Raw genomic sequence first — 16104 nt, forward strand, 5'->3', positions numbered from 1 at the left:
GAGTCTGTTTACTTTGGATATTATCCATGATGCCCAATGGGTGGAGGGAGCTGACGGATACATGACTGAGAAGCACAATGGCAAATGGTGATACATTTATATGATGGAATTTGAATCAGTTACAAAAAGGAGGGATATCGAGGGGCACACAACAAACTGAATAAACCTTGGACAATGTGTTTGTGCAAAATAAGCCAGAAACAAAAGAACAAATATGCTAAGGTTTCTCTCAGAAAATACTTATAAGAAAAGGGGAGCCTAGAAGAAAAAAAAAAGTCTTCAGATGGGGGTGCTGGTGAAGGACCGGTGGGAAAGTAAGACAGATTGATATCTAGATTAGTTGTCAATTCCAATAAGTAGAAATCACTACCCCACCAGGGCAAAACAAGGTTTGCTGCAATCTATTTCCCACCTAGTGAGTGGCTGGTCCCCCAAAGGATGGTTTTATAGTCAAGGCTCAAGCATTGGTCCTGCAGTTGAAAAACCAGGCATTCAGCAATGGTGGGGGCTATATCAGCCTTTACAAGAGGAGCCAAGACTGTTTCATCCTGTCTCCGTGGCTACTATGTCCATGGGCTCATTGCACCAGCACTAGGGTGGTCAAGGAGAGAAATTGGCTGACATCCACTAGCCACATCATCCTGGCCACTTGGTTCTTTACAGTCTCCCCTGCAGAAGATACTCACTGATGCACTTTAAACATGAGAGACACAGGATAGATATTCTATGTACCCCCTCTCATTGGTTCATCTTCGTACATTTTCCTGAGATCTCCTTGGCACCAATGTCAGCCTTCTTCAAGGCTTCTAACCAGCCAGCAAGCCAACTGACACTGCCAGGACAACATGCATATATATCTGGTCCTCGGCCCATTTATCTCTCCTTATGAATTGAGAGTTCACAACTCTGCCAACCGGGAGGACTAACCTTCACCTTACCCTTCCATGCCACTTCTGAGATGGCTTGTAGTGGCAAAATGGTAGTAGTAGCCCATTTCCAGCCAGCGCAAACATACTGCGCCCAACTAGACCCAAGTTCTCATTTGTTTGCTTGCTTACTTTACTTGCTTCACATCATTTTTTTTTTAATTTAACAACTTTAGGGAGATATAACTGATATACAATAAATCTCACATTTAAAGTATACAACTTGATAAGTTCTGACATAAGTATGTATGTATGAATCCGTCAATATAATTAATCCCATCAACCCTCCCCAAAAATTTTTCTTGTGCTCCCTGATAATCCCTCCCCCACCCACTTCCATCTCCAGGCAACCACTGCTAGGTTTTCCAATTAAAAAAAACAGGGCTTCTTAGAGTAATGGTTGACTTTAGAACTGAAACAAGGAAAATACAAAACGAGCCTGGGGCATTTTCTTGTAGTACCAGAAAGTAAGGAAGTGCTTGTATTAAAAGGGCACAAGTGACAACCTGAAAGAGCTTCCAATGGTCAAAGGAGGAACAACATGAGCAACAAAATAAATAATGTAGTATTAGATTATAATACAGCACCTGGACCTGCCATACCTCGGGCAAAAGAAAAAAATCTACAGAACACAGTATGCCCCAGCCTAACTTTGAGGGATGCTGCTGCATCTTTGTAATATACTATTCATGTTCCCCTCTCCACCTCAAAGACTACTGTATCTCTAAACCCCTCCTTTCTTCTTCTCCTCTAGTGTTCATATTTTGAGCATTATGCAAGATTCTGTCAGGGTTTCTCTACCCACAGAGAACTCATTCATTTTTAATGTTTCAACTTGGCTAATGACCCCGAAAATAACTTCTAATACCTGCACTATGTCCAACGTAGGCTAATGGTCATTTCTACTATGTTCCGTATCTCCTCAAGTTCAGTTGTGTCCAAAGAGTACTATAGGACAAGAGTACTATAGAAAGTGAAAATGAAACCCAATGTGGAGGCCCTAACCAACACACACAAAATGGATAAATCTAGGAACCATTACTTATATTCAGTGAAAGAAGCTACACAAATGAGTAGTGATTTCCTTTAAATGAAGTTCTAGAAAAAGCAAAATTAATTAATCTACAGTGATAAAAATCAGAGTAGAGGTTGCCTGTAGCATGTGTTAGGGGAGAGGAGGATTGACTTAGAAGCGGCAAGAAGGAGCTTTTTAGGGTGATGAAATGGTCTATATCTCGATTAGAGTAATTGTTAATTTACGCAACTGTAACTCTTACAATGAGTTATATCTCAATAAAGTTATATCTAAGAAAGCTAGCTAACTAGACAGTACTATTGTATGCCAGGTGGAATTAAATGCCACAGAGAAAAATAAAGCCATAAAAATACAGAAAGTACAAGAGAAGAGTAGGTAGGACTAGGGGTATAATCTTAAATAGGATGATCTTGAAAGACCTCAATGTCTTTTTTGTTTTAGCAATTTTACTGAAATATATCACACACCATACAATCCATCCAAAGTATACAATCAATGGTTCACAAACCATCACATGGCTGTGCATTCATCACCACAATCAATTATAGAACATTTTTATTACTTAAAAAAAAAAATCCCATACTCCTTATCCCCTCCTATTATTGACCCCTAGTACTGGTGGGTACATTTGTTATTGTTAATGAAAGAGTATTAAAATATTACTGTTAACTATAGTCCATAGTCTGCAATAGGTGCATTTTTCCCATATACCACTCTATTATTAATTCCTTGTAATAGTGATGTACATTTGTTCTAGTTCATGAAAGAATATTTTTATATTTGTGTTATTAATCAGTCATCGACTACAAGACTCACTGTGTTATACAGTCCCATGTTTTATCCTCTAGCTTTCCTTCTAGTGATATACATGACTCTTAACTTCCCCTTCAACCACAATCACACACACAATTCAGTGCTGTTAATTATACTCACCATACTGTGCTACCATCACCTATATCTGTTTCCGAACATTTAAATTCAACCTAGTTAAAAATGCTGCACATATTAAGTCTCTGCTCCCCACTCTCTACCCTCATTCTACCTCCTGATAACCTCTATTCTAGATTTTAACTCTATGAGTTTACTTATAATTATTTCATATTAGTGAGATCACACAATATTTGTCCTTTTGTATCTGGCTTATTTCAGTCAGCATAATGTCCTCAAGGTTCACTCATGTTGCCGTGTGTATCAGGACTTCATTCCTTCTTACTGCTGAATAATCATATGTATATACCACATTGTTTATCCATTCACTGACTGATGGAACTTGGGTTGTTTCTATCTTTTGGCAATTGCAAATAATGCTGCTATGAACACTGGTGTGCAAATGTCTGTTTGCATTCCTGCTTTCAGTTCTCTGGGTACACACCTAGTAGTGGGATTGCCAGATCATAAAGCAACTCTACTCTTGGCTTTCTGAGGAACCACCCAATTGTCTTTCACAGTGGCTACACCATTTTACATTTCCACCAGCAGTGAATAAGGGTTCCAATTATTCCACATTCTCTCCAACACTTGTAGTTTCCTGTTTGTTTAATAGTGGTCATTCTAGTAGGTATGAGATGACACATAATTGTGGTTTTGATTTGTATTTCCCTAACAGCTAGTGAAGTTGAACATTTTTTCATGTTTTTTAGCTTCTTGTATTTCCTCTGTGAAAAATGTCTATTCATGTTTTTGCTCATTTTTTAATTGGGATGTTTGTCTTTTTATTGTTGAATTGTAGGATTTCTTTATATATGCTAGATAACAAACCCTTATCAGATATGTGGTTTCTAAATATCTTCTTTCATTGAGTAGGATGTGTTTTCACCTTTTTGACAAAATCCTTTGAAGCACAAAAGTCTTCCATTTTGAGGAGTTCCTATTTATTTATTTTTTCTTTCAGTGCTTGTCCTTTGAGTTTTAAGTCAAAGAAACCACCGCCTATCAGCAGATCTTGAAGATGCTTCCCTACATTTTCTTCTAGAAGTTTTATAGTACTAGGTATATAGTACTAATTTAGGTCTTTAATCCATTTTGAGTTAACTCTCATATGTCAATGTCTCTCTCTTTTTTTTTGCATGGGCAGGCACCAGGAATCAAACCTGGGCCTCTGGCATGGCAGGCGAGAACTCTACCACTGAGTCACTGTGGCCTGCCTAGTCAATGTCTTTTTAGTAAAGACCTGAAGCAATAGTAAAGTAGCACATGTAGGTAACTGAAAGAAGACCTCAGGCAGAGAAACTAACCAGTACAAAAGCCTGTCTTTTTCACTAATGAAACAGAAAACCATCTGAAGGTTTTGACTAGAATGATCTGATTTATGTTTTAAAAGATCACCCTGACTGCTCTGTTGAGAACAGACTATAAAGTGGTAAGGATAGAAGCAAGAGAATCCAACTAGGAGATGTTAAGGACTCAATAATGTTCCCCACAAAGAAATGTTCAAGACCTAAACCCCTGTACTGTGAATGAATGAACAAGATCTTCGATTATCCAGTTAGTTGAGGGCAAACTGTATTGGGGTAGGCCTTAATTCATACGACTAGAGTACTTAAAAGCAGAGGAAATTAGGACACAGGAGGAGAAAACAGGCAGGGAGAGAAATGACTATGTGACAGGGACAGAGAATGAGTTACAAAGTAACAGCAAGCCAGGACCAGAACGATACAGTCTTTGTAGGGAAAACGATCCTATCAAAACCTTGCTTTTGGGCTTCTAACCTCTAAAACTGTGAGACAATAAATTCCTGTTGTTTAAACCAAACAACCTGTGGTATATAGATATATTTTTAGCAACCCTAGCAAACTAAAACAAGAGGCGACAATAATCCTCTTAGGTCAGCGTGTTGATAAGTAGAGGTATTCAGATTCTGGAAAGATACAGTAAATAGTACTTTCTAATGGACTGAATTTAGGATTGAAAGACAGAAGTTAAAGAAAACTCTGATTTGGAAGAACCAGGAGAATGGAAAAGCTATTTACTGAATGAGAAGACTGATGGAGGGACTGGTTTACTTGTAAACAGCAAGAATATTTTTTTAGTCATGTGAATTTTGAGATGCCTATTAAAGCATCAAATGGAGACGTAAAGTAGATAAGTCAAATACACAGGATTGGAGTTCAGGGATGAGGTCTAAGCCAAGACAAAAATCTAGGAATCATCAGCACATAGGATAATATTTAAAAAGGGAAGCCTGGATGAGATAATTAAGGGATTATTAAGGCAAATCTAACATTTAGAAATGGAAAAGAAAAAGAAACAGTAAAAGAAACTAAGGAGGAATGGCCAGTGAAATATGAAGAAAACCAAGAGTTAGTATCCTAGAAGCCAAGGCAAGAAAGTGCTTCAGGAAGAGCAAGAGAAATCAACTGGACTAAATACTACTGATAGGTCATATAGGATGTAGACTGAGAATGTGCTGGTATTAGAGAATCATGGTCCCTTCAGGAACCTAATTCCATGTAAACGTTCCTTGTTCTAGATAAGTAACACACACTGCTAGGTTCAACTGGTACTAAATAAAAGCCACAGTCTATTTTTAAATCAAACTACTACTCCTGAAATGGAAACAGTAGTATGTTAATCTATTTTAACCTGAATAGAGCATGATGCTTATTTTGGGTCACTATTTGGTATTCTAAGTATTCTGGTAAATAATCACCTCTGATGTTTACCACTTTCACTCTGGCCTCAACAAACCCCAAACATTTCCATATATAAGCACTGAGTTATTCTCCAACTTTTTCAGAGATGTGATCTTTATTTTACTAGTAGGTTAAAATATGACTATCTAATGAGTAGTGAAGGGCACATAGAGAACAGAAAACTGCTGTACAAAAGCAGAAACTCAAACAGAAATATAAATATACTCTGGCACAAATGCAAAAGTCTCAGACAGACACTCACGTACAGGATATATATTGTGGTCCAAATCTTTTTACCCTGAGCCAAACAATGTAAAAGGCTGGGCTTAGGGCAGTCATGCTCTTATCTATTTAAAGATGTATTTTTAATACCAGGCTCTGCTGCTGTGCAAGTTTTGAAATGAGAACATTTCAAGTTCTCTTCAAAGCCAGTGTCTCCTAAGTACGCTGGTTCATTTCAAGGCAACTGATCTTCCTCAGAGCAAGAGTTGGTAATGAGTTCCCGGACAGGACAACAAGATGACATTCTCCCAGACATGTATCCATTTGAACTTAAATTCTAAAAATAAAATGAGCATATATTCTTCACAAAGTATGCACACACTAATGGTACAAGCAACACACTGCAATCCTAATTATTCCATCATGGAAAGAATATCTGCAGTTCACTGAAATTCCTGAGTAATAAGAAAGACAAGAATACCAAGTGTATGTTCATGTACATGGACAGCTCTAGGTCAACATTTTTCTGAGCTTCTATTAGGCTGTTTCATTAAACAAAGCATTTTCCTTGACAAACATTTCAGTCCTCTTATCTCAACAAATTAGATAGCAAGTTGTTTCTAAGTTTGCCACTATAAAAAAAAGCTAAAATCAGAAAATTCTTGGTACAGCTTAAAATTGTGGTTTTCTTTTCAGAGAAATTCAGCTAGCATAGTCTAACAGCACACAATTCCCCAGTAACAAAGTAACAAAGTTCAAGATTGCTGCTACCTTTATGCTTTTTATACATAGGAAACAGCAAGGAACTGGCCCTTTTCACCCTTTCCTTAGTTAAATCCTTTGATTCTTGCTTATCACCAATTGGGATATATTAGAATATCCTGCTGTGTTGTTGAATAATTGTTACTTTCATGCAACAAAGACAGAATTTGTTTAATCTGTAGTCAATTAAAAAAAAAAAGTCAGGCCTGTGGATGGTAAGAAATGTAGAACTCCTCCAAGTTAACTACATGAATCAATTACACTTATGTTTTTAAAACGAGCTTTAGCCTAAAATAGATAATCCCCACAAAAAAGACACATTAAATAAAAATTTTTTTCTAACATGTTTGTACCCCCAAAGCACAAATTTCTTTTTCCTTGTTTACAACAGACTCTAATTAGCACATTTTCAAAATTAATTTCCTGTTTCATTGAGAATGTCTGGATTCTCAGGGACATGGGAGGGAAAGAAGAAAAATAAAAAAGCACTCATCTACCAAAGAAACTGGACTCTGTAATTCCTGCGCAAATGTTTGTTAACTTTCCCTGGCATAAAAACAGTGATGTCATTCTAGACAGCAATAAAGCAGTATTATAATAAATACCAAGTTTTTAAATCACTGACAACTTAAGGAAATTAAGAACATTACTCAATAATCTCCTCTTTCTGAGAGTACCACATCTGTGGAAGAGGGGAGTGTGCCCATCTGGGGTTATACACATAGTTAATGTCAACAAAATTAAAGTCATTTTTCCCTGCACAACAGGAAAAGTTATTTTTTATCCCCTTAGAACTCTGAGCAATGAAAGTCATGACTTTAAATGGCTCTGTATAAAACACAAGAAGGGTGGGACATGTTCTATTAGTAAAGGCAGCTCAACATCAAGAACTTCTCTTCCTTTAAAATAAAATATAAAAATTAAAATAATAATTTTTAAAAATCTCTTACCATTGAAAATTATTTTGTCTATCTTAAATATAATTTACTAGCACATAGTCTAACTCAACCTGTCTGGACAGATCAATTAAACAATCAAAACACAGGGAGTACAGAATAAGAATGAGGGCCTTTAATTCTGTATAACTTAATGTAATGCCTGAATACATCCCAGAGTATATTAAACAGATGATCAAAAAGTATTGGCAAAGCCCCATGAGGGATGGGAAAAAAAATATGGAACTATTAAACTATACCACCAGGGAAACCCCTGATACTGTGTCAAATAGTAGGGACGCCCAAATCAATAGGACAAGCCCTTGACCTTGAGGCTTGCGCTTGTGAAGCTTATGTATGTAGTCAAGAAGCTTAGCCTACCTATAGCCATGCCTACTCTGCAAGTGAAATCATTGCACTTCCCTCTACGTGGGACATAACATCCAGAGATGAAAGTTTCCCTGGCGGCATGGGAGAAGACTCCCAGGAATGAACCTGGCCCTGGCACCATGGGTCAACAATATCATCCTGACCAAAAGGGGGAAAAGTACACCAAATAAGGTATCAGGGGCTGAGAGAATTCAAATAGAGTCAAGAGGCTACACTAGAGGTCATTCTTACACAAGTTTCAGTTAGACAACGCTACTTATCATAACTTGCCAACCCCCAACCAAAATCATTCCTATCAATCCTAAAAGAACACCTAGGTCATTATATAACATTCTACAAAGGTTCCATGCACTAGGATAATTTTCCAAAAACCTACAACCTCCTCCAGATAGGTTCCTAGACCAGGTAAATCCTGAAATGCAGAGGAGCCAGCCTCTTCAGAATATCAACTAGTTCCATCCCCCATTCCATATCATCGACAGCCCCTTCCAAGGTGAAAAAGTTAGAATGGGCATACCCCAAATAACCCTAAACAGTGGGAGAAAGATCAAAGGTTGATGGCAGAGTTAAACACAGAAGGTAAGATTTATTTAACAAATGAGTATGATTGCTAAATCATTATAGTGATATTTCTTTTAGTCTCCAGTATTTTGGAGCAGCTAGAAGTAAAAACCTAAAATTGTGGAATTGTAACCCATGCCAAACTCTGAAATCTGTTCTATAACTAATCATTGCAATGTGCTTTACAGTTTATTGTTTTTTTGTATATATGTTATTTTTCACAAAAAGGAAAAAAAAAGTCGATTGTAACGATAAACGCACAGCAATATGATGATATTGGGAACCACTGAGTGTACACTTTGGATGATTACGTGGTATGTGAATACCTAATAGATATCAATTAAAAAAAATTATAAGAAAGATCAAAGGAGAATGTGAAGTTAGAAAAGAGAAGATAGGATCTAACAAATGAATATGACTCCTGAATCATTATATTGATATTTCTTTTAGTCTCCAATATCTTGGAGCAGCCAGAAGGAAAAAGCTAAAATTGTAGAACTGTAACCCATACCAAACTCTGAAATCTGCTCTATAACTAATTGTTGTGATATGCTTTAAAATGTATTGCTTTTTTGTATATGTTATTCTTCATAATAAATAAAAGAAAAATACAAATTACTATCTTTAAAAGGATTATTACAGGAGCTCATAAATTTACATTGGCATTGTGGCTCTCACCCCAGAAGTAATCTACTCAGTTTTTTATTTTGCTTTGTTTTTTCTCCTATAGTAAGCACTAAATAAAATATCCAAAAGGTGGGAGCAACAATATCAATAGTTACTACACCCATAATTTTCATTTTTATTTCATAATCTCTTAGGAATAAAAATATAAATATATAATACAACTATTTCTTCATCTTTAAAATCACCTCAAATCAACTGGATGACCAACTTTATAGCTATATGAAATTGTAAAATGTTGCAAAACCTGAGGCAGTTTGACTACATTCCTTTCTATTAATATTAAACATTAACTAAATTTTAGTGAAACTGCAAATATTTCATTCTGGCTTACTAAATGTCATGACTCAGATTATAAATCAATATCCAAACTAATAAGATTCCAACAAAGTCAAATATAATATTTAAACAAAGGATGATTCAACCAAGCTATCATGAATAGTTCAGATTTCTACATCCTAATTAGTTGTAAAGTTACTTAACCATTGAGATTGGAGTTTTTTATGTTCGTTACATATCAGAATACACCTACTGTTTCACTTTCTACCTGTACAACATTTAAGATTTTTTATTCTGGATCTTTCAACCATTAGAAATCAACCATTAAATGACTTCAACAAGTAGAAATAGCAACACCACTCCCAAACAGCAATTTCTGCATTGCTAGACACTTATCTAGCTGGTAGATTTATACCATTGTTCATTCTTAGTGCTTTAAATGTAAAAAAATACCCACAGAATGGTGGCATACCTCTAAATTAGTTTAAATATGGTACAAAGTTATTTTAGTTAGGTTCAAGTTTTAAAAAGAAACTAATCATCCTTCTTAAAGGCTAATCTACTCAAGTTCCTCTCATATAAAAAAAAAGCTAATTTTTCTCTTTCAGAAAGAAGAAATGCTATTTATGTAAAATTAAAAACAGGAGAAGGGAGTATTAGAATAATAGTCCTGACATCAAATCAGCATCAGGATCATACCAATGGTTAATACAAATAAATTTGACATTTATTAAAATAATGGTCCTTTCAAGCACTAACATGGTCAAATATCATTTATCCGCACTTTGAAATTTAATTCTTATAACAGACATAGACTCAACCTCTACTATGCAAAATAAAAAAACCCCACAACTCATTATAAACTGGTTCTTATTCATGAAAAAAAAATACAAGAAACATTCACTTAACATAAATTATTGGAAATCTGTGCATATTCCCTCTTTGTATGCTAGAAAGATGCAAAGACAAACACTTCCAAATATTCAGACAGATCATTCCACAGTTGTAACTTTCATCATAGTTCTCAAAGCAGCCGGGTGAGGTCAGCTCACAAACAGCTTAAGTAGCAAAACTAGAAATCGGTGGTAGTAGTATCAGGCTACATAACAGTCCCTCCAAAGAGTATGAAGTAAGAGAACTAAAATGTGCTGGCAACATGCCAAAGGGCTGCATGGCCCATAGCTCTGAGCAACAGCTACTCAGAATTCACAATATATAGTAATTCATCATCTCTTACCCTGCAGCTTGACCTCCCTTGTTTTAAACCAAAAATAGCCATGTATAAGAAAAATTTACCACTACCAAATTTCTGCACACTTATGAGATGAAAGGCAATCTGGGCTTGCAATGATTTGGTAAACTAAATATATACCCCTCTAAAGAGAAAAATATGATTTCTATATGAAAATGAGAACGACAGATACTATTATACTGATATTACTCTGCATAAAAATATCCTTTAACCTCTCAAGATTATACTACCCTCACCACAAGTATAAAGGCTTGGGTTATTCTACATTTTAAGTTCTGAGTATCTCTGCAATGGTTTGGCATTTAGAATTAGTCAACCTTCTCATTACACTTAATAAAAAATTAATCCCATGAGACCAAAGGACACATTCTTGGTCAGAAACAATTCCTCAGACATTAGGTTTCTCAGTCTCTTTCTCTCTTTTTTGGGGGGGTGGGGGGTGGGGATGTGGGGGTGGAGGTTGCATGGGCCGGGAATCAAACTGGGTTCTTCCATATGGCAGGTGAAGACATTAGGTTTCTGACCAACTTTCATCATGTCATCGTTCTTTTTTTGTTAAAATAGACATTTTTATTATGCATTTTTCAGACATAACAGAAAATAGGAAAAAACAGTACAATGAACGTTCATATACATACTACTTAGATACAATTAATATCTTGCCATATATGCTTAACGGACACACACACACATCTTTTTTTTTTTTTAATTCTTCCATAGAGAAATATCCACATACGTGAGTCCAACAACACTACACAATCAATGGCTTGCAGTATCATCACATAGCTGTTTGTTCTTCAACACGATCATGTTTATTAGAACATGTGTATCAACCCAGAAAAAGAAAAAAATAGAATTCATATATCCCATACCCCTTGCCCCTCCCTTTCACTGATCAACAGCATTTCAATCTACTCAATTTTTACCCTTTATATCCCCCTATTATTTATTTATATTTTATCCTCTTTTTTTTTTAACACATCTGTCCATACCCTGGATAAAAGTAGCATCAGACACAAGGTTTTCACATTCGCACAGTGACACTGTAAAAGCTATACAGTCATCTTCAGTAATCAAGGCTACTAGAACATAATTCACTATGTTATCCTGAATGAATCACATATTTAAAAAGAATAATGGAACCTGTTTTTAAGTCTCTGACACTTTCTAAACATTTTCTTTCTAGAGAGCCAAAAGAAAATGTACTTCTTTAGCAAGAGAAAGAATCAGATTCAACCCAAATCAACAAACAATTTTTAACACCTATTTTGTGCTGGACATTATGCTGAGAACTGAGGAAACAAAGATAAATATGTATATGACCACAAAGAGCTGACAATCTGTTGGGGAAACTGACTATTTAAAACAAAAACACACGGTGCCTGCCCAAGTGAAAACAAAAAAAGAAAGAAAACACAAACACACGCAGTGTGCTCTACTAACTACAGGAACACAATTCCTGATAGCACAACTAAGAGAATGAATAAGTCTATCCTGGAGGCTGGAAAAATCTTCAGAGAAGCAGTAAAATCTGAACTGTATATTGAAGGATAAGAACGTCACAAGGGAAAGAGGGATTTTCCAGGCTAAAAAGAACAAGACCAGGCAAAAGCAAGATACATCCAAAACATGATATGTGGGTATATTCATGTACTAAGGGTAGGGATGCCAATTTCTGCCGCATGTACTACCACTCTTCTCCCCTCATCCCATGGCAGATATCACTAATAAGTTAAAGCATGTTTACAATCCACATGAGACCTAAGAATCCTTCTCAACCGATAATCCAAAACCAAAGAAGAAGGTAAATAGGTCCATGAGATGAAATTTAAGTGCCACCCTGAGCCTGAGACTACAAAGTGGGGACACTTGAGACTAGATGGGTAAATTAAGGACAGATTATGAATTATATGAATGCTACCAAGTTTAGATTTTATCCTGTGAACAAAAAAGACCAACAAAGGATTTCTAAGAAGAATAATGACATGATCAATTTTGGCAACGTGCAAAAAGTGGATTGGGCAAAAGCACGAAGACAGGAAGATCAGCTCCAATGCTATCGCAATAGTCGAGGAAAGATACAATAAGACCTAAATTAAGACAAAGGCAAAAATCCACCATAGATTCTAAAACGAAAATGGAGAGTTTTGCATTTTATAATTTGTGGTTTTAAAATAAAAGTGGGAGAAAAATTAATATTCTAACCAGAATTCCCAAATTATAACACCCAAAAAGGAAAAGGAAAATTCAGGTAGAGATTGGAATTTAAAAAGTGAATCACAATGATACTCAAGATTACTCAAGTCTATAAATTCAGAAATAGATATTTCAGGTTTAGCATCAAGAAACAGAACATCCTCATGACCAGACTAATACTCAGCAAGTCTTTTCTTCCTCCAAGCACTAAACGGCTAGCCAAACAACAAACGCTATTCACCTTACATGCCCTTATGATGCAGGGTCAAACTCACACTGCTGAGATGCAGAAAGCACAAACATCACAATTAAAATCAAAGTTGGAAATCATGAGTCTCATTTTATCTAAACATTTAAAACTACACATTTCTTTTAAAAAATATAATTTAAATGAAATAAATCTTCTGGAAATAATACTGCTCTACCACCAACTAATTCATATTCCAGCCTTTTAACTCTAAAATTGTTTGTGTGGCATACAACCTATCCACAGGACTTTGGGCAATATGCAAAAAAAAAGCAGCTCTTCTGTCATTTCGGCAAACTATTTAGGAAATTAAATTGTAAAAGAGTTTTTCTATTTTGGAAAAAAGGATTCTTTAGCTGCTTCAAACAAAGGCTAGTGTAGTGATGTGAAATCCAAATGCAACATGTTAACAGGATGCTAGAAAAGCTGTCGTTACAGTTTTTAGACCTAAGGATATTAACATCAAAGATAAAATTATCCAGTAATGAACTGCCAGCAATGCACTTCATATTACAAAGACGAATGTTCAAGGGTTCTATTTTTTTCTCATCACAATTCTTCTGTGTCCTAGGAACAAACTCGGACACAGGGGATCCAAACCGGGATTCTTTTAAACTGGGATTCTCTTAAAACAAGCTACAACAAAACACATGAACTCCTTATATAAAATTTACTTGTGGTATATTGTTTATTTTGAGAAAACAAATCAGATGAGCAGCTTATCATAAATTATCTCTTCTCCAGAAAGATATGGATAGCTACTCATGAGCAGGGTCTACTTCTCATGATGTCATTCCAAAGTCATTACTAAATTTTACCCATGCTATGTTTCCTTCAAATCAATCACAAAACAAGCCATTCTAAGACTAAGGTCAAATTCCATTCCAACTAAAAGATCTCCAAGCTTGAAGTAATGGTGCACTTACTAAGTGACACTCAAGATCAAATTCCAGAATAACCCTCCTCCCATACTTCCCTCATTAAAAAAAAAAATCAGCTTTCTTTTAGCTCACTGAAATGGAATGTGACCTGTACTTAGGGCTTTTCCATTTCCTATTTACTGCTTAGAAAATATGAAGCAAAATCTATTCTCTCTCATAAAGGTACTAATTTCTTTAAAAGAAAACAAGAAAAAAAGTGAAATGTAGGTGTTGATCAGACAATAATAATTAGAATAAAAAGGAAAATTGTTTTGCTAAATTTCTCACATTTAAGTTGTCCTCCTATTAGAACAATGCATGATACTTAGAATGAGTATATTTAAACAACTGAATCTTTATTTTACAGCACTGGCCAGATATCTAAAAGATTTATGATTTGTATAGTTCCTAACACATTGGGTAGAGAAGGGGAGGTTAAAACTACTTCACTACTTAAATAAATCTTCAAGCACAAAATTACAACAAACATCTTTCCATGACAAATCACATTTTTATCAATGAAATTATACACTAAAGTACTTGTAGAGATAATAGAGAAGTATTTAAGAAATGTATTTCAAAACCTAAAATTAAACATGCAAATCTCCCTGGGGTTCAGTATCTCATTTGTAACAACAACAGCAAAAAAGGTATTTGACTAGATGATCTTTATAGCCTCTTCTATGATACCATGCTCTATGATACCAAAGCTAAAAAATGAACAATTTCTATTAGTTATTTCAGACAAAAGCTCTCCCAAAATAATCCCCTTAATGATATATTTTACTTACATTCTTCCTACACCTTCATACATGTTAGTCTCATCTACCAAAGTCATAATCTCTGTATCTGTAAGATGTGCATGCTTTTTTGTTCTGTTTAGTTGTTCAATCTGTATGTCAGCAAGCTTCACCTTCTGTTGCGTGTCAATAACTTTGGCTTGAAGCTCTGTGAAGGCCTAATTAAAAAAAAGTCTTTGATTTAGTATATAAACCATTTTACAGAAAACATTTAAGTCAAATCCAAATATATTAAAACAAAACATGGTAATTCCAGACAAAACTGTGAAATTTACCAAAGCAAACAAAAATAAAAATCAATATAAGTATAAACAATCAAGTCACTATACTAAATACTGAATTTACCCTGACTTCAAGAAAATGAAATCTACTTGAAGAAGCAGAACAAATGCACAACAAACAACAACTATATCAAGTAGTAAGCCCCAAGGAGTAATAAAAGCAATAAACGCAATGGTTAGAGGATGAAATAAAAAAATTCTAAACAAGAAAATAAATGTAACAACTACATTTGTATTATACGTCTAGGTTTCAAAGCACTTTCCCATAGTAGCTTGAAATATTTAAAGGGAAAGTTAATAAGAGAACATTAATGAGGAATAAAATAATAAATATCTCATTTACTCTTCTCAATAACCCTATGAATTAGGAATATCAGTTGCATCGTCCATAATTTATAGATTAAATAACTAAATTTGGTAACGGCCCCAAGTGGCGTGTGCAGGGCTCACATCTATTAGGTGGAAAGACAGATACTTAAAAACGTTTCTTCTGACCCTAATTCAGGCATATTTCCATTCTACTGTCTACAGTAATATTCAGAATATGAATTTTTATTAAAAAAAAAAAAGACCATATAAGAAAAAGAGGGATGAAGAGAGGGAGGGAAGGAGGAAGGAAGAAGAGAGGGAGCGAGAGAGAAAGGGGGGGAGAGAGAGAGAAAATTCAAAGCACCAGGAGAAGCACTGCATCATGATCTTCATTCACACATTCCAAGCCAAATTTCACCCTTGTGTACACTTAACTCAATAAACAACAGTTCTTGAATACTCTTGTTGAAGTGCCTGGGATGACTTTTGCATGCTGTCAAATTTATGCCTTAATAATCACATTTGTGACTGTAATACATGGCAAAGGCTCCAACTTATTTTGACTCAGTTCTCACCTACTACTAAGGTCTCAAAAGATTTATTTTGGGGAGGGAAAGCATCTGAAATTTCCTATTATTCTTCAACCCCAAAAACAACCTTGAAAAAGCATTA

At 35.3% G+C, this 16104-nt stretch overlaps 1 protein-coding gene across 2 annotated transcripts in view; it reads right to left on the reverse strand.

Annotated features, from left to right (window-relative positions):
- PFDN1 (prefoldin subunit 1) overlaps positions 1-16104 on the reverse strand; it is a 109662-nt gene that overhangs the window by 91980 nt on the left and 1578 nt on the right. For both annotated transcript variants that reach the window (XM_077137181.1, XM_077137179.1), the window contains exon 2: positions 14834-15000. In XM_077137181.1, the coding sequence (XP_076993296.1) occupies positions 14834-15000 (167 nt within the window). The remainder of the gene's footprint in view (positions 1-14833; positions 15001-16104) is intronic.

This window comes from Tamandua tetradactyla, chromosome 20 (genome assembly GCF_023851605.1).
Source record: "Tamandua tetradactyla isolate mTamTet1 chromosome 20, mTamTet1.pri, whole genome shotgun sequence".
In the NCBI taxonomy this organism is placed as follows: domain Eukaryota; kingdom Metazoa; phylum Chordata; class Mammalia; order Pilosa; family Myrmecophagidae; genus Tamandua; species Tamandua tetradactyla.